Source organism: Kogia breviceps, chromosome 12 (genome assembly GCF_026419965.1).
Source record: "Kogia breviceps isolate mKogBre1 chromosome 12, mKogBre1 haplotype 1, whole genome shotgun sequence".
NCBI classification, from domain to species: Eukaryota; Metazoa; Chordata; class Mammalia; order Artiodactyla; family Physeteridae; genus Kogia; species Kogia breviceps.
In genome coordinates, this window is record NC_081321.1 from 57639006 (window position 1) to 57664659 (window position 25654).

At 41.4% G+C, this 25654-nt stretch overlaps 1 protein-coding gene across 1 annotated transcript in view; it reads left to right on the top strand.

Moving 5' to 3' along the window:
• The first annotated feature begins 3297 nt into the window (after positions 1 to 3297).
• The window catches only part of KCNMB4 (potassium calcium-activated channel subfamily M regulatory beta subunit 4), a 65157-nt gene continuing 42800 nt past the window's right edge, over positions 3298 to 25654 (top strand). The window contains exon 1 of the mRNA XM_059080270.2: positions 3298 to 3804. Coding sequence (XP_058936253.1) covers positions 3469 to 3804 — 336 coding nt within the window. The 5' untranslated portion in view covers positions 3298 to 3468. The remainder of the gene's footprint in view (positions 3805 to 25654) is intronic.

The window sequence follows — 25654 nt, forward strand, 5'->3', positions numbered from 1 at the left end:
CAGTAGAAGTTTGTTATTGAAAAACTTCACAACGTACCAATTTTTAAAACCATGTATAAACATTTTCCCAACATATTCCAAAGTCCCTTATATTCCTAAGATACCAAAGCCCTACTTATGATCCTTTTTAGAATCTTTCAATAAAAGTATATATACAAAAAAGTATATATACATATGAAATTGTATATTGCAACTTTAACATCAGTCACAGAACTTCTTGAAGAATACTGATCATGAGAACAAACTATAAATAACAATGGTTTTAATGTCCTTGTTTAGATAGATTTTATTTTTCTTTTAAAAAGAACTTCATCAAGGCTTGGCTATGATTCTCCTGAAAACATTGTTGTAGACAATGAAGTACATCAAATAAGTCAGTCTGGTTCTGAGTATTGCAGTTTTAATCTTAATTTTAACTGGTGGACAACTATGCAAAGAAAGGACTCGCTTTTCTTTTTCTTTTTTTCCTGTGCCTCTGCCCTCCACGGGAAACAAGATGCTCAGTGACCTCAGAGCTTAGCATCTCTGACGTCCCAGGGGTTCTTACTACTATTCTAACTTAAGAGAGTCAATGGTGACCTGTTTTCAGAAACTGAGGGGCTGACATACCCAACCTTCTTTGGAAATGTGAAAAGGCAGCCCCACCTCAAATAAACGAAACTGATAACAAACACAGTGTTCCATTAAGGATAAAACAGAAATTTGGAAAGTCTTTTGATATGTTTGACTTTCAATAAGAAACACATGAAATAATGAAAGGTTCAGAAGAGAAGCAAGCTAATTTAAAAATAGGAAATAAGAGGAGAAAAGTAAATGTTTAAAGAACAGAAGGCTAGATGGCAACAGTTTCTTCAAATACTTTCAGAATAATTATAAAGAAGGAAAGTGACTAAATGCAGAACTTGAAAAAATGGATTTAAAAGCCTTTAAGAATTTAAGTTAAATTAAGACAGAATTTTCTGATGTTTGTTCTCTAGATTTACTTGGAAGACCATCTTGCTTCAGTTTTGAGGCAAAGGGTTCATTCACAGAACTCTTTGAGCTCTGGAATCATTGAAAAATGAATCATATTCATTAAATTATTTTTAGACACCCCCATCCCTGTGTTTTATGAACGCTATAGGAATTAATTCTGCCTCAAGATCAAGTTGCTCAGCATATCAGAGCTACGAGATTTCATAAGATAATAGGATCTTATTTGCTCACCACTGCCTCAGATCTTAGATTGGCTTTAGCCTTCTTGAAAAGGAAGATAATTATAACCTGCCGTAGGAAAAAGATTCACGCCGAAAATCTGTGATCTTAGGTTAAGCTGCTTCAACTATTAAACTCACTTTTCCTTTCAGGTAGTGTGTGTAACCACTAACAATTGTCTTTATGCCAACAGAAAGGGAAGAAAATAATATAATTCCTAGGTAAAGAAGGAAAGAAATCTAGTCTCTCAAAACTTGAAAGGTATTAAAGTACAAAGAGTCTTCTCCAAACCCTGCACCTTCTTAATTTATTCAGAAAACACTTAGGGTCTTCCTGTAATTAAACTTGCTTTACCCCTTGCTTATAAATACTGTTACCTGCCACATCAAGGAGTACTTCAAAGTAGCAGATCGGGACTCCAGCTGAAAAGTACTACACCAGTAAAGTAACATTTGAAATCCAAGAAAGAGAAGTCAAGAATTCCATGACTTGGTGTTTCCATATTCATCAGGAACATAACTGAATTTAATTAAGAGTATATTCATTTGGGACTTGCAAGTAAAGAAAAATATATCTTTATATATTTTGCAAAGTGAACATTCTGACTCTTCAAAATGTTGGTCGAAATAGTTCTCCAAGTTTGATATTTTGATAGAAGTGTGGTTTGGAAAAAGATCATCTTAACTTTTTTTTTAAGGTCACGAAAAGTATAGAGGCTGAAGGTATGCGCGGGCGATGTGGGGAGGTGGGTGTGGAGGGAAGAATTAAGAGAGCAGGACGCAGCTCTAGGAACGGTACCTGTCCCAAAGTGAGTCTGCACGCCGCTATCGCCTTGCACAGCGCTCCTGGAAAGCTCATCTACAAATTCCGGGATGGGCCAAGGGTGGCAAGACTCCTAAGGAGGGAGACAGAACAGAGAGGATCCTGTTCTCGGGAGGCCGGGAGCGAGGGGACGGTCCTGATGGGGAAAGTGGTGTCTCCTTCCAGGGCTGCAAGCCTCTGCACCTGTTTCCTCCGGTCCCTACTCAGTCAACCCCTGCCGTAGGGCAAATTGAGTTGCGGTCGACCCGGCAGCCGGAGACCTAAGTTGCCGCGAGGTCCACCCAGGACCCAGGAAGCGACTTTCCCGGGTCTTGCGGGTCTCAGGTTCCTGCCCCCACGTATGTTGCCTCCACTGCAAACTCCGTCTGACTCAGCCTGTTTGACTCCTCTCCTGCTACCCTCCGGGCCGGGCTGGGGCCGGGGGAGCGCCGGCTGCGCCGGGGCGGTTGGCAGCGCCGGGACCCTGAGGCCCGACCATTACAGCGCTCGCTGGCGGGGAGGGGGCGGTAGCGGGTCACGCCTCGCGCCCCAAGCGTGCGCTCCCGCCCCAAGCGTGGGAATTGGCGCCAGGGTTTCCCCGGGGGCGCCCCCCAGCGCACGCCGCTCGCCCAGGGATTTCCAACCGAGTCTTGCTGGCTCCGGCGGCCCGTTTCCTCGGGAGCGCCCGCCGCCTGGCCGCTGGCTCACTCTCCCCGCTGGCTGACCAATCCCCGTTTGGAGTTCAAAATTCCCGCCGCTTCACTTGTGCTACACCCTTTCCCTCGTTTGTTTTTTGTTTCGTGTTTTAAACTTTCCCTCCGGTTAAATTATATTGATCCTAAGCTTTTATCTCGGATGTCCCTCCAAAGGGATTTAACGAGAATCCCGAGCGCCAGCAGCCTCTATCCCTGGGGTTCGCCCGCCCCTCGCCCACGGGAAACGCCCCGGGGCGGGGCGGGAGGACTCCGGTCGGCGGCGGGTGGGGCCGGGCGGAGCTGCCTCCCTCGCGGGGGAGCCCCCGGGCTCGCCTCAGCCCTGCGGCTCCTGCCCTCGGGGCAGCTGCCGGGCGAGTCCGCGGAGCAGCGGCAGGCGGGCGATGGAGACTGGGAGACACTGGGCGAGAGGAGGCGGGGTGGGGGAGGCGGGGAAAGCGCGGGGGCGGAGGCTGGCAGGGGGCGCTGGAGGCAGGAGCCGCCCGAGCGCTCCGAGCGCCCGAGGGTGCAGGAGGCTCTGAAACCGCGGCACCGCCGCGAGTCTCTGGGCCCCGGGCGGCGGCTGGGCGGGGAGGTGGGGGGGCGCTGCCGCCGCCGGGGGCGTCGCCGGCCTCGGCCCCTTTGTTCTCGCGCGCTCCCCCTGGCCGCCCACTCCCCTGCTGTCGCGCGGCGGCGGCTCCTCCCGCCCGAGGCAGTCGGGCTCGGCGCCGGGGGCGGGAGGGGGCGGGGGGAGCGTGCCTGCCGCCGGGAGTGGGGGGCGATGGCGAAGCTCCGGGTGGCTTACGAGTACACGGAAGCCGAGGACAAGAGCATCCGGCTCGGCTTGTTTCTCATCATCTCCGGCGTCGTGTCGCTCTTTATCTTCGGTTTCTGCTGGCTCAGTCCCGCGCTGCAGGATCTGCAAGCCACGGCGGCCAACTGCACGGTGCTGTCGGTGCAGCAGATCGGCGAGGTGTTCGAGTGCACCTTCACCTGTGGCGCCGACTGCAGGGGCACCTCGCAGTACCCCTGCGTCCAGGTCTACGTGAACAACTCCGAGTCCAACTCCAGGGCGCTACTGCACAGCGACGAGCACCAGCTCCTGACCAACCCCAAGGTAAGGACGCCCCGTGAGGGATGCTTCGCTCCTGCGGAGATCTTGAGGTTTGGGGGGAGCATCAGTGTTAGACCCTGCTCGGGGTGGCTCGGAGTATGCTCGCGTTAACCAGGAGGCGACGAGGCTTCGCAGGCTATACTCAAACCAGGAGTAAGTACATCGGGGAGCCCCGGGCTCCCCGGTCCTTCAGGCGGGTTTGTGCACGGCGACCCGTGCGTGGTGCCCAGAGGCTTTCTTCACACACCTGCCTTGCCTGGTCCCAGATTTTGAGGCCTTGGCCCAGCTTAGGTTAAGGCCCTAGAGGATTGACTTTGGAGAAATGCAAGGAGCCGAAAGTTAACTTTTCCTCCGGTTAAAGCCAGTGCGTAGCGGGGATACACCTACTCCGGCGCATGGTCAAGGTCCGAGCTCCTCCTGGCCGCGTCCAGAACTCGTCTAGGGAGGTGCGGGGAGTCTTTTAGCCCCTTGAAAGGTGTTAGAGGTTTCCTTGCCTTTTAACTTTAGACAGACATTTTTAACTTGTGGTCTAAAGATGAACTTTCATGGGTCGACAAACGACGTGGAATCAAACGCAAAATTCTGCGTAGATCCATTTTGGGCGGGTACGTCAGACTCCTAGTTTTCATGAAATAGATTCTCAGAAGGGTCTAGAGGGAGCCTAGTGACTCCTAGGCTCTGTGTGTCTAGAAACAATTGGGAGCCACCTGGGAAACGGTAAAACTTTCTGAAAATAGAAAACCCTCCGTGAAATATACCGAATATTCCTTCCTTTGCAACTTTTTTCGTTCTCACAAGCAAAAACGAAAAAACCTGGTTAAGACTCAAGGGATGGAGAGCAGAGAGAGGGACACTCAGAAAACTGCTCCCAGTGGAGAAAAAAACTTATAAAAAGCAGTGTCCTCAGTCTGTGAACTAATTGAGCTTTGTAGTACACCTGATTTTGAAAGAAGGATTTTCTTTCGTTTTTTCTTTCTTCTCTTGGCCTTTTTTGCTCTTCTTGTTGCTTAACTATCAAAGTAAAGATGTGTATCTTCTTTAAAGTTACTGACATTTTCCCTCTTTGTGAGAGCAGTGCTTGAAAATAAAGCAAGAAAGCAGTCCAGAAGGGAATGAGTCTTGTGTACACAGGAACAACTTTAAGTGTGACAGGATATAATTATATCAATCCAAAAAAAGAATTCTATATCAATATTTTACAAGTATTTAAAATAATCTTATCATTTCTCTACAGTAAACCTCTTGTTCTTGTCTCCTGAACAGTAAATTCTTGAATTGGGGAAATTTTAAAAAGGGAATTCCTTTAAAGAAAAATATATGACATCTCTTAAAAAAGATGCTCTTGCTGACAAAGGAAGAGGACCTTAAAAATGAAGATAATATATAAGCAGTAAATATAGAAGTACAGAATTTAGATAGAGTATAATGTTCAAAGTCTTGAAGAAGCAATAATGTTTCAAAGACAAATGTTGTAAATTAATCTTCTCAACGTTCAGGAATTTCAAAACAAATTGCAGGGTTTTAGAAACATCACATTTTTCAGGATTAAATCATTAATATAAAAGAAAGGTGTCAAAAAGAAATAGTGATTTAGAAATTATATGGTAGTTCATCATTTAAAAGGTGTTATAATTGGTGAAACATTGCTAATTAGTTTAAGATTGTGGTTCAGGCACTAATAAATTACATACACGTTTTCCAGTCAGTGGCTAATATCTAATCAAGACATTGAAAAAATAGAATTTACTACATAAAGGCTGCTTCACAATTTCCAGGTAATTTTGAAGGATCTGACAAAAAAATAAATTGGGATTTAGGACATAGATTTTTAAATCACTTGGAAGGAGTGGTAATGCTTTATATGTAATCCTAGGATTTGATATTTCTCTCTTTTTGTTGCAAATAATCAGTTTTCTTCCAGTGCCAGTTTGGATCCTGGCCACAATCGTTTTGAAGAAGTATCTGAACAAAATAAGATTTTATAAAATAAAGTATACAAGAAATGACAAAACTGCAGAAAGATATGTTAATGTTACAGAAAATGATGAACAACATCCCATTCAATTTTGTCAAGGTATCCTCGGCCAAAGCAGTATATATCTCTTTATCCAAATTATGATTGCATGGTACCATATATAGAGCATAAGTATGTTCTTTTGCAGTCACTTTTCGACTTTTGAGCAATGAAGTGCTCAATTTGGAAATTCTCGTAAGCAATTAGTGTTGGAAAAATTCAGCTCAACCAAAATATTGTGCCAGAGTCCAGTATGTAAGCAGAATGTTTCCACAGTGCCTTTGCAATTAGGCAATACCCACGGCCCGTTGCTGTTGCATCTCCGCTACCCAGACCTTACCTTTTTATTGAAGGCCTGGGTGCCCCACCCATTCTCTTTGTAGAATGTCTAGATTCCCTACAGTGTCATGGATCCTAATCACCTTCAACTTTCACTTCTTCATGGCCCACTACCACAAGAAGCCATTTGGGAAATCTCTTTTCAGAAAAAGAGAACAAGGACTTTCTCCCCTCCCTTGAGTTTGCTGCATTAGATACAGTAAAAAGCAGGGAAGGGGAAAGAATGTTGCACATATCTAACATCTTAAGCCATAGACTACTAAAGAAGACAGTGTGAATAAATTTGACCTTTGACTATTAATTTCTTTAAAATATCTTTAAGTCCTATTCAACTTATGTTTTTATTTTTTTTAATTTTTAATTTCTTTTTATTTTTGGAAGCGGTGGGTTTTCGTTGCTGCGCGCGGGCTTTCTCTAGTTGAGGCGAGCGGGAGCTACTCTTCGTTGCGGTGCGCCGGCTTCTCATTGCGGTGGCTTCTCTTGTTGCGGAGCACAGGCTCTAGGCGCGCGGGTTGCAGTAGTTGTGGCACAAAGGCTTCAGTAGTTGTGGCTCGCAGGCTCTAGAGCGCAGGCTCAGTAGTTGTGGCTCACGGGCTTAGTTGCGCCACGGCATGTGGGATCTTCCCGGACCAGGGCTGGAACCCGTGTCCCCTGCATTGGCAGGCGGATTCTTAACCACTGCGCCACCAGGGAAGCCCTCAACTTATGTTTTGAATCATATCCTTGTTTCTAAAGCAATCACTGTATTCAGCCATGTAATATAGTACTCAAGTCAGTTATCCTAATGATCAAGTCAAGTCCTAATTATCCACAGGGCAAAGATCTGCTCTTTGGGTTTTTTTTGTTTTTTGGCGGTATGTGGGCCTCTCACTGTTCTGGCCTCTGCCGTTGCGGAGCACAGGCTCCTTACGCGCAGGCCCAGCGGCCATGGCTCACGGGCCCAGCCGCTCCGCGGCACGTGGGATCTTCCCGGACCGGGGCACGAACCCGCGTCCCCTGCATCGGCAGGTGGACTCTCAACCACTGCGCCAGCAGGGAAGCCCAAGATCTGCTCTTTGAATTGACCATAGCAAAATCTAAATTTGGGGTCAGCTTCCTCTGGCTACTGTTCTCATCACTGCCTTATCTCTCTGTGACTCTCAGTTGTGTGTGCTAAGAGGTTTGGTTCTCATCCATGGCCATACATTAGAATCACTGGGGGAACTTTGAAAAGAAATTCTGGGGAGTTCCCTGGCAATCCAGTGGTTAGGACTCCATGCTTTCACTGCTGAGGGCCCGGTTCAATCCCTGGTCAGGGAACTAAGATTCCGCAAGCTGAATGGCACGGCCAAAAAAAAAAAAAAAGGAGATAAAAAAATTCTGATGCCTGGGTCCAGCCTTCACAGATTCAGACTTGGTCTTGGGTGGGTCCTGGGCATTGGTGTTTTTAAAAAAGTTCTACAAGTAATTCTAGTCTGTAGACAGAGTAAAAATAAACACTGGCTTAGAAAATGTCCTTATCTGTTGTTCAAGAAAAGTAAAATAAGAACTGAAAGGATTCATAGTGATTAATATTTGTGCGTTTGGGTTAAAAGATGTTACTGATGTTACTGAATAAACGGAGTTGGTTTGAAAGGGGGGACTCAAATTCTGAAGGAAAAGAAGAGAATCATTTAAAATTAGTTTAATGTAAATGAAATGAACTTATGCAGTTCCAAACATTTAAAATTGGTTTAATGTAAATGAAATGAGCTTGTGCAGTTCCAAACATTTGCTTTTGCCTCGTTGATTACATTGGATTGCAAAGAAAAGATGAATTTTTAAAACCAGCCTCTTGTATATGGAACAAGAGAGAGCAGGTGATTAGAGGCTATATGTTTTATTTTTGAGTTTTTTTTCTTTCTCTGATATGAAAAACCTAGAAAGAGAGGACAAACGTCTATTTCTAAGAAACCAGTACTACTATAAAAGTAAGAGAAACGCATTCAAGAGAATAAAAACTTAGGCAAGAACTAGAAGAAGCTTCAGCCTTTAAGTATATACCCTGAAATTGAAATTGGATGTAATGAACTACAGGGAATTGTGGCTTAGTTACCTTCTTGGTATCCTACACATCCATACTAGTGTGCCTCTCCCCCCCAGCACACACACACTTCCTGTGTAGATGGTGTGGTCTGCTGGGGTTAATTTCTGAACTCCATCCTTGAATTAAATATGCAATACCTTGTGCTCTAGGGAAGTCCATCATATCAAAACTAAGTAATAAAAGGCTCATCTGAATTGTGACAGCTTGTCTACAATCTTTATTTCTCCATGAAAAAGTGGCTTACTATGGTTTTTCGTCTGGTGATGATATGAAGTAATATTGGGGATGTACATAAAATTTAATCCCACAAATACTTCTTCAGCATCTATTATGATCAGAGAACTGGTCAAAAAACAGGAGGACATACAAAGATGAGTTCCTTCATTTAACAAATATTTATTAAGTGCCACTTTGTGCTGTGTGTGTGTGTGTGTTTCCAGGTTCTAGGACTGGAATAGAGATCAGAACAAAGTCTCTGCCCACATGGAGCTTACATTTTAGTGGAGAGTGACAGACAAGAAATAGATTTATAATGTAGTATCATGTAACGATAGGTGTGCAAAGAAAATTCAAGCAGCATAAAGGTATAGACAGTGACAGAAGGAATGAAGTCTCCTCTTTTGTATAGGATGGTCAGTGAGGGTGGCTCTGATGAAGTGATATTTCCAGAGACCCAAAGAACATAAGAGGATGATCAGTGGCCTAAGGGACATAAGGAAATGAATCATGTGGCTATCTGGAGAAAGAGTGTTCCACAACAGCAAGTGCAAAGGCTCTGAGGCACTTGCCTGGCACTTGCCGGGCCTGTGTGAGGAGCAGCGAGGATGACAGTGAGTAGGCAGAGAACAGTGGGAGATGAGGCTAGGGCCTTATAGAACATTATAAGGACTTTGGATTCTAGGCTAAGCATGATGGTAAGCTATCTGACATTAGGCAGGACTGAAATAGAATCAGACTCAGACTTTTAAAAAATTTAAATGATCCCTCTGGCTGCTGAGATGAGAACAGAATGTGTGTGTGTGCGCGCGCGCACGCGCGTGCGCACACACACACACACACACACACACACACACGCATGCGTGCGCGCACTGACTTGTGCAAAGGCGAGAGGATCAAAGGCAAGATTGGAAATTGGGAGTCCAGTAGGACAAGCGAAAAGTGATGGTGACTTAGATCAGGGAGTAGCATTGATAAGGTCCACTGATGGGTTGGATGTGAGGAATGGGAGAAAAAAGAATCGAGGATGACTATAAGGTTTGTGGCAAAAGCACAACTGGGGTTGGAAGATTATCTTATTAGATGGGAAAACTGGAGGAAGAGTAATTTTGGAGGAGTCTGCATGAAAAGCAAGGGTTCGGTTTTAGATATGCCTAACTGACATACAAGGGAGGATGAATTCTTGAGTTTCTTCCCTCAAGGAGATCATTATCTAACAGAGGAGATAAGATATCAAACAAGGCAAAACCTCAAGTTCTACTGGAAGGTACAAACAATATGACAGAAACATCTAGATTGGAATGATTAGGGGAAAAGCTTCCTGGAGAATGAAACACTTGCCATGAAATTTTGAGAATGAATAGAGTTTTTATCTTGGGAGGAAAGGTGAGGAGGAATGAAGAGAACATCAAAGAAGAGAAAAATGCCAGGAGCAAAGCTGTGGAGCTGTGGAGTATGGGCTGTATTGTAGGATCAGCAGGTAAACTGGTGTGGCTGGAACCCAGGGCACAAAGATCAGAGCCCTGGGTGTAAGACAGGAGAGTAAATTAGGGCCAGTAATGCAGAGGTCCTTGACAGATAGGATGGGTTCGCTGGACATTGGGAAGCCATGGTAGGAAGAATAATGCCCCCTCCCAAGGATGTCCACACCCTAACCCCCAGAACCTGTGAATATCTTATGTTACACAGCAGAGGGGAATTAAGTTTGCAGATGAGTGAAGTTTGCTAATCAGCTGACCTTAAGATAGGGAGATATCCTGGTGGGCCAAGTATAATCACAAGGGTCCTTAAATGTGGAGGAGGAGGTCAGAGGGATACAATTTGAAGAAGACTCAACTGACTGTTGCCAGCTTTGAATACAGAAGGAGGACACAAGCCAAAGAATTCAGGCAGTCCCCTTTTCCAAGGGAGTGGGAAAAGGCAAGAAAATGGATTCTTTCTTAGAGACTTCAGAAAGGAATATAGCCCAGCTGGTGTCTTGATATTAGTTCAGTGAGACCCATTTTGGAATTCTGACCTTCAGAATTGTAAGATAATACATTTGTGTTGTTTTGAGCCACTAAATTTATGCTATAGCAGCAATAGGAAACTAATACAGAAGTCAAGGAAGGCTTTTGAGTAGGTGACTAATATGATATTTGAAAACTTGGTCAGATAATATCCACTTATATTATAGCTCTTTAGAAACAATCTAATCTGCAGGCTGCTAGGATCTTCCTGTCTGAGATTACTTATCATAATCCTTCCCTGACATCTGTTTGTGGATGCTTTTATGAAGATCTCTATTATTTGTAAGAACTCCCAAAATTATGTATCTCAAACTCTAATCAGAAACTTTTTACTTTTATAAGAGAAATTTGTGATGTTACAATATATTTCAGTTAAAGTTTGGAGGAAAAATGCATATATTTTATCACAAACTTACCTCAAAATTATAAAGATTTTTACAAGTTGTCAATTTTGTTTATCTAAAATGTTTTTGGTATTCATTTATGAATGAAGATGTCAAGTTTTATTTAACTTGTGTTTAAAATTTTTTTTTCTTGTCTTTAGCAGAATTTCATATTGAGTTCCTAGATAAACAGTACATTTATATTACAATTATCATAAATATTCACAGTAAAATACTGAACAGAATGGTTTTTAATATTACAAATGTTTCTTATTATTCCTCATGCTGTGCCTTTGGTATTCTCTAGGTCACATAAATCAATGTGTAAAAATTTGTACTTTTGAGTTTTAGTAATAACCTCTTTTCCTTTAAAATAAACACTGTTATAAAATTGAAAACTGGAATTCCCTGGTGATCCAGTGGTTAGGACTCGGTGCTTCCACTGCAGGAGGCACAGGTTCAATCCCTGGTCAGGGAACTAAGATCCCACAAGCCATGTGGTATGGCCAAAAGAGAAGGTGGAGGGAACTATGTGCTTATTAAATTATTTAAATTTATGATCATTTTTGTAAATAAACTAAACAAACAAACTTGTTTCATGTATTTGCTTGGTTGAGTAGCAGTGTCCAGCAGATTGGGTCACTAGAAGTTCTCTGTATACTGAAGCACATGTGAAGAAATATCCATTCATCTAAATTCTTCTGTGCCATTCATCTAACTGATGCAGTAGACCAAATGGACTTTGAAACCTTATCCAATGTCCAATTTACTAGTTATAATCTAACAATATTGCAGCAGCATATATTGATGTTGTATCTCATTAGCAGAAATTAAATCCTAGAAAATTACATTCTACATTCTAGGAGTTTAATCCAGTTTTTCCTGTGTAATAAATATATTTATACAATTGTCTTTATCAATACAACTTTATTTTAAGATAGTTCTTAAAAATGGAAAACCAGACAATAATACTGCTTAATGAGAGTAAGATCTATTCTGATTATAATTACCTCTGTTTCCTCTGTTACAAGGAGAAAAATGGCAAAAGAAAATCATCTTTATCTCTCTAACACCAGCTTCTATTCTGGAGTCTTTTGTTTCTATCAATGGTATCATTATTCTCTGGTATTAATACTTTTTCAACTTTCACTGCCACTATCCTGGTCAAAGATATTATCATTTGTTTTGATTATTATAGTATCTCTTTACTAATCTCCTTATATCTAGTCAATTTCCTCCTCCAAACCAGTGGTTCTAAAAGTGTGAGCCGTGGATGAAAAGCATCAGCATCATCTGTGAACTTGTTAGAAATGCAGATTCTCAAGTCCCATCCTAGACCCATTGAATCAGAAATTTCACCCTAATTTCTGTGTTGAATTCAAGAATTTATACGGTAAAAAAGTATATAACTACAAAGCTAATAAGTGGGGAAAATGAAATAATATAAAACAAGCCATTTTTTAAAATGCAATAAAAGAGAGTAAAAAGAATGTAGACAGGTAGAATAATTTTTTTTTAAAAAAGATAGTAGATTTAAACCCAAATTTATAATTATATTAAATATAAATGGACTAACTCTTCCATTTAAAAGGTAGAGATCATAGACTGGAAAACATACACCATACAAACATCAACCCCCCAAAAAATGAAGAAAGAAAAACTGGAGTACTTGTATTATATGAAATACAGTAGACTTTGAAGCAAAAAAATGTTACTAGAGATAAAAAGGGACATTTCATAATTATAAAAGTTAATTCAACAAAATATAACAATTCTATATTGGGAAGTACCTAAAAATATAACCTTGAATTACATAACAAAACAATTAAAACAGAAATATATAGAAATATCTCAAGGGAGAAATATACAAGTCTATCATGATGAGAGATTTTTAACACACCTGTTTGTAACTGATAAACAATCAGACAAAAGCAATATCAATACACATCCAGCAGATTTGAATAACATGTTTAACAACTGACCCAATTGACATATATAAAATAATATATTCAGTAGCAGCAGAGTGCACATCATTTCAAGTGCCCACATAACATTTCCCCAAACTGATCACATTCTGCGCCATAAAGAAAGCCTTAACAAATTTCATAGCAGTGAAATAATAAAGATTATATCCTCAGTGAAATTAAGCAAGAAATGATTAAATTTTACTGAGAGACATAGAAGATGTGGGAAATTCATCAGGGAAAGAGTGACCTTATGAATAAATGATGCTTGAGCAATTAGCTCTATGTAAAAAAGAAATAAAATGTGATACATACTTCATACCCATAACAACAAATTCCAAATGGAATAAAACCTAAATGTGAAAAGAAAACTATAAAACTTTCAGCAGTTGGAATAGGAAAATATCTTTATGACATAGGCCTAAGAAATATTTTCTCAAATAAGGCTTAAAGAACAAATCATAAAAGGAAAAGATTGATACATTTGAACATGTTAAAACAATAATTTCCATATGACTAAAATTATTGTAAACAAAGTAAAAATGTAAGCCACAGACTAGTAGAAGATAATGGTAAAACAAGTAATCAACAAAGGACTATCCAGCATTTATGAAAATGACAAATCATTAAGAAAATGACATATGACATAATGGGAAAATCAGTGAAGGTTATGTACAGTCAATTCATGAAAAAACTCAGATGGTCAATAAATGTGAAACAATGCTGTATTCCAATAATCTCAGGGAAATTCAAATGACAACAATAATGGAATACCATTTCACACCCATGAGATTGGTAAAACTTAATGATTCATAAGAACAGGTGTTGGTGAGGTTTTGAGAAAATGTTAAATCCTACTGATTGCTGGAAAATTGGTTCAACCACTCAGAAATAATCAATCAATAATATGTGTAACTGAAGTGTGCATACCTGACAACCACTGTGACAATCAAGTGAAGTGACAACAATTTCCCTTCAAGGAGTTTACGCTAATAAAACTATAACCCGTATTCAGCGTCATTATGTGAAGCTGTCTTAGCAATAAATGATCATCTCTTCTGTATAAGACTATGTGTGATGGTTAATTTTCTGTGTCAATTTGACTGGAGCTAAGGGATGCCCAGATAGCTGGTAAAACATTATTTCTGTAATGAGAGAAATCCCAGAAATGTTAAATGCTCTGAGGAGCACACAGAGCACAACTAGAGAATACAGCTGAGAGGATCAGTGTGTTGGAGATGAAGCTACCAACTTGAGAAAACCACAGTGTGTTGTACTTGTATACCTGCCTCATCCATACCAGTTTACATTGCCACAGTATTGAAGGAATGGAAAGCCTCTTCTACGGTTCGTGTTCCAGGGACCACCTTAGGTTTCACTAATTGTGTTCAGGGCAGAGCTGCACACATAGCAGACCTTTAGAAGCTGCCTGGTAGAGTGGGAAAGGCTGCAGTGTTGAAATCGAGGTACCTACACCTGAGTCTATGTGTGCACCTCTGGGCCAACCACTCAACCTTTTTTCTTAAACAATCCCTCAATTTTCTTTTTCTTTTTTTCAAAAATTTATTTATTGTATTTTTGGCTGCGTTGGGTCTTCGTTGCTGTGAGTGGGCTTTCTCTAGTTGCGGCGAGCCGGGGCTACCCTTTGTTGCGGTGCGCGGGCTTCTCATCGCAGTGGCTTCTCTTGTTGTGGAGCACGGGCTCTAGGTGCACGGGCTTCAGTGGTTGTGGCACCTGGCCTCAGTAGTTGTGGCACATGGGCTTAGTTGCTCTGTGGCATGTGGGATCTTCCTGGACCAGGGCTCGAACCTGTGTCCCCTGCATTGGCAGGCAGATTCCCAACCACTGAGCCACCAGGGAAGCCCCCAATCACTCAACCTCTTGATCCTCAGTTTCTTCACAGACTAAGGATTATTGATAATACAGGTTATAGATAATATATGGATAAATATGATCCAAGAAAGTATAATTGATTAATACTTGTGGAATAAATAAACCCTGGCATTTGCATTTTTAAATAATTACTGAGGCATCAAGTAGGGAAAATTTCATGGACAAGGAAAGAGTTTAGGGACTTTGTCACAAACTTTGTCATATTGAGACAACAGCTTAGTTTCTGGTATCTCAATATTTCCAACTCTCCATTCCTTAATCTTCATAGCTGGTAGGAAAATATCTACTTGTACAAATCTTCTACAGGTGGCATTATTTTAAAATATCTGTAGAATCATTAATTCAGCAGATGTTTATGGAGGACCTGCATGTGGCAGGCACACTATTCTAGGTTCTGGGGATGCAGTGGTAAAAGAAATCCCTGCTGGGTTGGAGCTTACTTTCTGTGTAGTTGTCGGAGGGCTTTACACAGTACTGGGGGCGTGTGTGTGTGTGTGTGTGTGTGTGTGTGTGTGCATGTGCATGTGCATGCACTTACTGCTTAGTTCCTAGGTGACATCCACCTCCTCCATCCATTGAGCTTTCTTTCTCCCATGCCCATGTGAAGTACTGAATGTCTGTTTTCTTCTGGTTGATGTCAAGCACCTTGCCCTTCCGTGTTTTTCAACAAATACTTATTTGATTTTGCAGAGCCGCTAGGTGGAAAATTAACAACACAAATTTATGGCATTAAAATTTTGCAGAGCTTCAAAATTTCCATTGGAGGGAGTTCCCTGGTGGCCTAGTGGTTAGGATTCTGGACTTTTGCTGACATGGCCCCAGTTCAATCCATGGTCAGGGAGCTGAGATTGAGATCCCACAAGCCAAGCAGCATGGCAAAAAAATTTAAAAAATAAATTCTGATTGGAGATTTATTGAGCATGTTCAGGGAATGCAGAATTTTTTTTCAGAAAGATAAGTTCAGATATGAATACTCAGCAAGTTTAGTTACCAAAGAAATGCTCTCCAAAAACAAAATTAGAAACAAGAATGAGGGAATAACTGTAAATATAGGAAGAGTTAAAATAATTTCAAGTGAATACTTTGATCAAATACAATGCCAGTAAATTTGAAACCATAAGATGATATGGTAATTCTCTACAAACTTCCAAACTAAAACAATCTAATAGTGATTTAAAAAAATAGACAAATTACCATAGAGGAAATGGAGAAAGTTCTAAATAGAACTACTGTTGGGACTCCTCTGTCCCAATCCCTTTTGGCATCCAGAAACAACCGTATTTAACTATTTTTGTTTTCTGTTTTTCCTAGTATTTACCTCTATGTTTCTAAACAGTAAGCTCTGTGATGTATATATTTTATTTTTCTGTTTTTTGTTTGTTTTTATTGGAGTATAGTTGCTTTACACTGCTGTGTCAGTTTGATACATATTTTTTATTTTATTTTATTTTATTTATTTATTTATTTATTTTGCGGTACGCGGGCCTCTCACTGTTGCGGCCTCTCCCGTTGCGGAGCACAGGCTCCGGACGCGCAGGCTCAGCGGCCATGGCTCACGGGCCCAGCCGCTCCGCAGCATGTGGGATCTTCCCAGACCGGGGCACGAACCTGCGTCTCCTGCATCGGCAGGAGGACTCTCAACCACTGCACCACCAGGGAAGCCGATATATATATTTTAGACACAATTGCCTGCCTATGATTGAATTTGAGGATTTCGCTTTCTTACACCATCTCATTTTTCCTCCCTTCATCCTTTAAATATCATAACTTTTGGCTAAATTAGCATTGAGTGCTTAACTTATTTTAACTATGTATTGTTCTTTTTTTTTTTTTTTTTTTTGTGATATGAGGGCCTCTCACTGTTGTGGTCTCTCCCGCTGTGGAGCACAGGCTCCGGACGTGCAGGCTCAGCGGCCACAGCCCACAGGCCCAGCCGCTCCGTGGCATGTGGGATCTTCCCGGACCGGGGCACGAACCCGCGTCCCCTGCATCGGCAGGCGGACTCTCAACCACTGCGCCACCAGGGAAGCCCGTATTGTTCTTTTTTATTGCAACTTTTTATGTTCTTTGAGCTGATAATCATCCCCTTATAATATTTTCTTACTTCCTTGTATACCTTTCTCTTACTTTAACAAAATTCTCCCACAGAATTGTAAAACTCCTTTGCACACTGTTTTTCATATACTTATTCATTATATGCAACTGTTTCATTCTACTTTTTTCTCTTTTAAAAAAACTTTTCTGGCATAACTTTTCTGAACTCCTTCAGCCTACTGCCCCAAACCAAACTGGTTGCACCTTAGGCCTGCTCTGTCTCTCTTCTGTTAGGTACTCTGTTTCCTTGACCACATGCCTTCCTCTTTATACCTTTGCTTTGGTGGAGTACATCCTCAAGTAGCTTCCTGAGAAAGGGTGCATGGGAAGTATACCTTTTGGATCTTATGTATTGTTCAGAGTTCTGTTTCTGAGGCTTTAACATACTCTAATCTGTTTATTCAAAGTGCAATTTATTATTTATTATCTAGTGCCCATATATCAGTGTAGGTCTATACCTCCAACATCATGCCTTTCAAGAGAAATAAACAATCAGGAGTTATGCTCAAACTGAGCTCAAATTTTTTCATCCATCGAAACTGGTCATAGGCTTCAGGTACTCCCTAGCACACTGCAGAGTACTCCTGGAGGTATGTATGTCTTGGTATGAGAAAAACAAGCCCACTTTAACAACTGCACATTAGGACAAGTTGGGGAAAGCTGCAGTACAAAAGAGAATGTGCATTGGGAATGCGAGGCATTTTCTTGTGAATCTTATTTGCCTGCAGGACCTGCTTTAGCCCTGAAAACCCCACCTATATGTCTCAGTGGGTCAAATAGCCCAGTATACAATGGATAACATGGTGAATGGGTGTCCCATGTTCAGGCATTCAGTAACAAACCAAGGGTTTCTCAAAAGGAGGATAGTGATTTGTCAAAGAAAGCATGAGTTTGATTTATGCTATCAGAGCTCTCTACAGCCTCCATCTATCCCTCCAATCTGGCACAGACCCCTTGGATACCATTGGAGGCCCTGGGCCACAGAAGTCAATCAGGAGAGCTTTCTGTAGCCTGGAGTGCCTGGAGCGGGTTCTCCTGCTCTGGCTGCCACTGAAAGCTGGCAGGTAAATGGGTTACTCAGTAAGGGGTCAGAGGAGCAATCCCAAATGTGGGTAAATGTTTCCTCCAAAGTATAAAGGATCCATCAAGCATTGTGCCTCTTTTTTAGTTTTAAGGAGTGAAAGGTACAGCAATCTGTCTTTCACTTTGAAGGGGATATCCAGAAATTCCCTGTGCCACGAGACCCCCAGAAGCATCACTGAAATAACAGGCTGCTGCATTTCCCACCCTCTGGCACTCCAGTACTTTACCAAGGAATCTAGAGCAGTTTGTACTCCCTAATTTCTGATCAGCTCATCAATGTACAGACAGTATGATGTTTTGTGGGAGGGCGACGGGTCAAGGTCCCTGGTCCAGAGAGAGTTGAGGTAGACCTGAGTAAGACAGTAGTCTACACCGTCTTTGCCAGATAAAAGCAAACTCTCTCTGGTGCTCTCTGTCAAGGATGGAGAAGATAGCATTTGTCAGGTCAGTCACCATAGAATAGGCTCTGGAGGTAAGTTTAATTGCTCCAGTAAAGAGACTGTTATCTGAAACAGCAACTGAAGGTAGAGTTACCACTGATTCATTTAACATTACGGTCATTCTCCAAGACTTGTATGTCTTCTTCAAGAGCCAAATAGGCAGGTTAAACATTAATGTGGTAGGAATCCCCACTCCTATAATCTCTGTGACTTCCCTAGGGATGCAGTAGTGGTTTACTATTTGGGGAGGAAGGAGGTAGTTTCAGTCATTCACCATAACAGCCTTATCTCCATGGGTAAAGGAAGTCAAGGTAGAAATTATGACCAGTGTACGACCAGACCAAGCATGTGTATTGCATCTGTACATTTAGAATATCAACCACAGGAGAGTTCATGGACTCACTGGACCCTCTTTTATTTTATTTTATTTTATTTATTTTTGGCTGCATTGGGACTTCATTGTGCGTGTGGGCTTTCACTAGTTGCAGCGAGCGGGGGCTGCTCTTCGTTGCAGTGCGTGGGCTTCTCACTGTGGTGGCTTCTTTTGTTGCGGAGCACGGGCTCTAGATGCATGGGCTTCAGTAGTTGTGGCACACAGTCTCAGTAGTTGTGGCTTGTGGGCTCTGGAGCACAGACTCAGTAGTTGTGGTGCACGGGCTTAGTTGCTCCGCGGCATGTGGGATCTTCCTGGACCAGGGCTTGAACCCGTGTCCCCTGCATTGACAGGCGGATTCTTAACCACTGTGCCACCAGGGAAGCCCCACTGGACCCATTGTGACATCAACTTAGGTCAAAACTCCGTTTTCCCCTGACCCCATGAGCTCACATTCTGAGCACAGTCATACTTAGTGTCCCCAGGGATTAGGGTCAGCACAGAGCCAGTGTCCAATAATACTCTAAATGGCTGCCCTTTCCCTACTGCACAGCTACTCTTGTAAATGTTTGCATGTTCTCTTGGGAAAGGGTAGGAGAAGATTTTTAGTAGGCATTACTTGAGGTGCTGCCACAGGTCTTTTTCAAGGATAAGCAGCCTTGCCTCCATTCAAGGAGCTTTAGGTCTGGGGACTGGGTAAGGAGTCCTGTCTTGCATCATGGTGACTCATTGGACTCCACTTCATCAAACCTCAGGTTTTTTCCGGTATGTAGATCAAGGAGAACCTTAAAGGTTTTCCACATTTTTAGTCCTAGGGGTCCTATGATCTCTTAGTCACTGTCAAAAATTATCATTGATGGGGCTTCCCTGGTGGCGCAGTGGTTGAGTGTCTGCCGGCCGATGCAGGGGACACGGGCTCATGCCCCGGTCCGGGAAGATCCCACATGCCGCGGAGCGGCTGGGCCCGTGAGCCATGGCCGCGGAGCCTGCGCGTCCGGAGCCTGTGCTCCGCAACGGGAGAGGCCACAACTGTGAGAGGCCCACGTACCTAAAAAAAAAAAAAAAAAAAAAAAATTATCATTGATGGATGAAATCATTTTTATTATGCTTACAAATTCTGTGGGTCATAAATACAGACAGGGCACAATGGAGACAGTTTATATCTGCCCTGTGATGTCTGAGGTCCTTGTAGAATACTCGAAGGCTGGAGGCTAGCTAGAATCATCTGAAGGCTCATTTACTCTCATATGAGAGAGTTGATGTTGGCTGTTGACTGGGGGGCCTTGGTTATTCTCCACACAGGCCTTTCCACGTGATCTCTCTGCATGGGCTACTTTGGGCTTCCTTACAGCATAGTGTCAGAATCCCAAGGGCATGCATTCCCAAGAGAGAGATTCAAGCAGAAGCTATGTCCTCTTTTCTGATTTAGCCTTAGAAATCACACAGCATCACATTCTCTGTAATCACAGGCTCATCCATGTTCTAGGGAAGGGAAACCCACACCCCTGAATAGAGGAGTGTCAGTGTCACATTGTAAGAGCATGTAAAATAGGATGGATATTGGTGCAGCCATCTTTGGAAAATACATTCTGCCACAAATAGGAAGCATCAATTTTTCATCACCCCCATCTATCAATCCTGGTTCTAGGGACTTATGGACAGGGCTTGTTGGTTTCATTCATGCAGAAATGATGTTGTAGTATTTCATTTTAAAATATATATATATACACATATACACACATTATGAGCCTATCTGAAGGCCTGCATGAGCATTCAAGATGTTTTGTTTCATTTCTGTGTTCTGTGTGGTCGTAAGAGGATTGGCCATCTCCTCAAGGATTTTAAATTATCATCATAAGCCATTGAACAAATTTTTACATGTACTGCCATGCTTAATAACTATTGAGCTTCTTTCAGATTAAAACTTCTAGTTTTGGTTTGACTTCTATTTAGATTCGACCTCTATTTTTGGCAAAGACACTGTATTTTTATTTTCCAACTCTAGAGCTGAATGAACTATTTTCTCTTGAAAGTGGAATGTTGTTCCAAACTTTTCTCAGTTTTAATAATATCACCAACTTTAGCAGTCTACTTGAATCCAGAAGTTAAATGAATAATGTTACATTACAAAAGTGCAGATGTAATACCAACACATAGTAATACATTCTAACTAAAGGAGTGTTGGGGGTGGGTGGGAATGCTCTGCTGGAGGTATTGAGCAGCTTTTCACAGGGACATGCAAGGACAGAGGAACAATTCTTCATGAGTAGTAGTTCAGATAATTTGGGCATTTTCCAATGCCGTCTCCCATGCCCCTCTCCTTCAAGCACATTAGATGATTCAGTCTTTCTGGAACATCCATCACATTCCATTTCTTCTTCTTGGACTGTCACCTTCCCAACCCATTCTCTGAGAAGCAAACTCCTGTTCAGCCTTAAAGACACAATCATGTCACCTCTTTTGTGAAGCCTTCTCTTATTCCACTCCTACCCTCCCGAAGCCAAAATGTTCGCCTCCTCTTTTGCAATCACAAAGCACTTTGTGCATATGCTACTATTACTGCACTACGTGCTCCTGGGAGGGGAGGAAGAAGAGGGGTCTAGAGTAACATCTAATCTTTGTATCCTGTACTCAGCAATCGAGAATGCTTTATTGGGGCTTCCCTGGTGGCGCAGTGGTTAAGAATCTGCCTGCCAATGCAGGGGACACGGGTTTGAGCCATGGTCCAGGAAGATCCCACATGCTGCAGAGCAGCTAAGCCCATGCGCCACAACTACTGAGCCTGCACTCTAGAGCCCACGAGCCACAACTGCTGAGCCCACGTGACACAACTACCGAAGCCGGTGTGCCTAGAGCCCATGCTTCGCAACAAGAGAAGCCACCGCAATGAGGAGCCCGCGAACCGCAACGAAGAGTAGCCCCTGCTTGCCGCAACTAGAGAAAGCCCGTGCACAGCAAAGAAGACCCAACGCAGCCAAAAATAAATACACAAATAAATGCAGGTTCCTAGTCCTACTGAATCAGTCTCATAAGGGTGGGTCTTTTTGACACAGCCAGTGGTTTGTGGACCATACTTTGATGAACACTGTTTTAGGCTGGGCACCTCTCTGTCCCTGGCCAGCCTGCTCTCTGAAGAGCTAATTTAGCATCTCCTTAGTTATTAATTTAGCATCTCCTAACTATTCTTAGTTAGCCTTACTTTTCACATTTTCTAAGCCATGTATTTGACCTTCAAATTCTTCCATACGCGTATTTCCATCTAGCTTTCAGATATGGGTGTACATTCTGGAACCACCTGCCCTAGAATTTTTTAGCCGACATATAATTTCATGTTTGTTCAATTAACCTACATTCATAAGGAATGCATGTGTACAGTGTGTGTGTGCATGCATGTTTGCACACAATTAATGAAGTCATGAGGCATGTGAAATTGTGGTTTATAAATGATTCAGTTATACTTTTTATTCCACAGTGCTTTTCTTTTTCTTTTTCTTTCTTTTCGGCTGTGTGGCTTGCAGGAACTTAGTTCCCCAACCAGGGATTAAACCCGGGCCCCAGCAGTGAAAGTGCCAAATTCTAACCACTAGACCACCAGGGAACTCCCCTTTTTTCTTTTTCTTTTTTTAGTGCTTTTCTGATTATATGTTTATATTGTCAGAAATGTCATTAATATTATAAATCATAGCTGACACAGAGATGTCTTACAGGATTTCAGAAAATGGAGGATTATGGTATTAAATATAATCAAACCTGTGTTCCTGTAGATAATGTTTTAAGAATTCATTTTCTAACCAATAATTTACTTTGGAAAGTATCGAATCCACTAAACCCATTCCAGTATTATATCTTTCAATACTACCCTCCCTAACCAAGTCAAGTCAAGAAAGAAACTGGAACCAAAAAGTTTCTTCATTTCTTTCTTAGGTAATGCCTATCATAGAACCCGGCCCCCAGTGTTTAAATAGACCACGTGTCTTGTGCAATGGTTTTTTAAAATGACTCAGTAAAGGAAAAAAGTGAATTTTGCCTACTCTGCCCACATGATTGAAATGCAATCCTCAAGACACATCACAAAGAACCCACTCAAGAAGTGTTCTATTAAAATGTAAATTCATTGTGGTAGGCTGAAAAATAATACTGTTACAATTCTTGATAAACCCTAGAATAAGATAATGGAAAAGAAGTGATAATACATACGTAATCAAATATTCCACATCAAGTGATGATAGTTTTTCCCTTAATAAACTCACTGAAAGTCTTTATGTTAATATTCTCAGAAGAGCCCACTGGGTCCCATCAACTTCCTTCATGAATGCAAAAGTCAAATTTTCTTTCTAAAAGGTAGGCACTAAACAAATATATTTTTTCACATGCTTCTTTTTCTCCTGACTTTTTAAAGAAAGTGATTTCATGCAAGTTTAGGCAGCAAATGACACAGCCTCTAGTGAAGGTTATTTGGACGATAATGATATTAGAAGTTGGGAAATGCTGCCTTTGCAAATGAAAAAAAAAGAAAGGTCAGAACTGTTGAAAAAGTTTCTCCAAGGGAATGCTCATTGTTCTCCATGACCAAACACATTGTGTCTATAAATTCACCGAAGTGAAATTACATCTGTGGCACCAAAAACCAACCCTGAAGCCAAATTGAGACAGAAGGGAACAAGCAAGGACTTACAAAGCATTTCTCTGGGAGTATATTGGAAAAACAAAGGGCTGCAACAGACAGCCTCAGCCCACCAGTCCTCAGGAAAACTACACCAGTTCCATTCCCAAAGAAACGTTATACTATTTCTCCAAGAGAGGGGTGCAGAAGTCGGAACATCTCCCTTACCTCCAAACCAGGGGGCTCCAAAGAGAGAAAACTGGGATGCCCTAAAGGGAGGTAGTGTGGTGCAGTGGTTAAGAATCCTCTGCAGTTGGAACCCCAGCTATTCCATTTGCCATTGTAACCTAAGGAAAGCTTCTTAAACCCCTCTGTCCCTCAGTTTCCTCATCTTTAAAAAGGGGGTGATTATAATATTTGCTCATTTGAATTAAATGAGATTTGGATTAATGAGGTGCTTGACATATAGTGAATAAATGTTAGCCACATGATCATTGTAATGATGATGATGATGATGATGATATGACATACATTGTTATTTGTGCCCCTCCCCCAAAGGAGAGAGATTCATGAAGGAGCATTTTGGTGCATGGAAAACCATCAGACTTGAACAACCTAGAAAGGAAGGTTTCTATGACTGATTTTCGAATTCTTTTTTCTAGAACACTACTTTGAATTTTCATTTATAGCTTATTTTAAAATTCTAACAATCTACACTGATCCACTAAGTAAAATTGAGAAGGAATCTAGGGAGAATCTGAGTTAGGCTTCACAGAAATTTTAAAGACCGACTAAATGGATAGTCATGGTATAACAAAATAAACAGTAATGATTTTTAAGAGCCTAAAATTTAGCCTTTTAACAATTTTCCTTTCAAAACGATGTGAGCTTTAGAAGTTGCTAGAGTATTGTGAGCTCATTATTTATTTAATCTATGATACTCTTTGGAAAGAATGCAGTCATGGAAAAAATACTTAAATTTTGATTACAGGTTATTTTCCCCAACGTGAAAGAGTACTTTGCTTCCAAAAATCCATCCATACCAGCTCAAAGTTTCCTAAAGGCAGGAAACATTTCTTTTATCCCACATAAAATCACAACATACCTAATACAAAACTTTACACACTCAGTGAAAGTTTTTGTTTGACTTTTTCCGAAACACATAGTTGGGAGTCTCCCGATCAGATCATAGAGTGTCATTCAGTAGAGACGTTTCTTTTAAATCCATTTCTTCCTTCCATCCCCACCAAAACTGAATAGTAAAGAATTCAGGCTGAGTTAACTTGCAAAATTGTAAAATCTGCTTTAATTACATTTGGTTATTCATTGTTATTCCCTAAAATGTCTAGTATACCTCTTGTGTTGAGTATGCCCATTGCAAAAACAGCTCTGATGAATTTTTTGGGTTTCATACCTCATGGCTTCTGCCTCCAAATCTAGAAATTTCTCCTTTCTACAAAGAGCACAGTCATTTGGTGCCTACTCTCACTTTACAAACTAGTTGACCATTATATAGAAAAAGAATTTTTAACAGAAGGAAGGGAAATGTCCAGCACATTATGGGAAATAAACAGTAGGAAAATCAGAGGCCCCTTATGAACATTTTCCTAATGCAAACTACAGGTCCCCAAGTAAAGACCTGCCACACTTGTCCTTCTTGCTGGCTGGAATGGTGGCTTCATCAAGCTTCCCAGCCATCTCCCCAGTGGGCAGGATCTCTTTCGGGAAAAATACTGCAACGGTGTTTGTAGTCCTGCCTTCTGCTGGGTCCTTTCTTGCTTGTATCTCCAAGAAGAGAATCATAGAGATGTAGAGATCAAAATTATTTTGGAGATTTAACAGATTAGAAAAAATGAAATCCAGAAAAAGAAAGTGATTTACTCAAGTCTAAACATGTAACAAATAATAGGACTGGAGCCCTATCTAATGGTCTGCATTGCTTCTAAGCCCAACTATTGCTTTGAAGAACTCAGAATTCATAATTTCACAGAACTTTTTAGCTTTATACTATTGTTATTAGTAGAAGTGAAACTATATATGCATAAGATAAATGTGCAGTTATTCAAGCATTGAGACGATATTTGCATAACATGTTGTGAATTTGTTACATATAACAAAAATAAACAAATTTACTAAAATTTAAAATGTTTTTATATATTTTTAAATGTTTAACCACTGTGAAAATAGCTTCACCATCTTGAATAAGATGTATCTAAGTGTGTTGTTATTAATTAATTTTACCAACATTTTTGAAACTTCACTGTTATCAGGTATAGTCCTAAGTTTAAAGACAGAAGAGAAAAAAATAGCCCTTGTCCCAACTTGTCAACAAATTGGAGAGGCTGACATAAAACAGACAAGTATGATACTGTGTGAT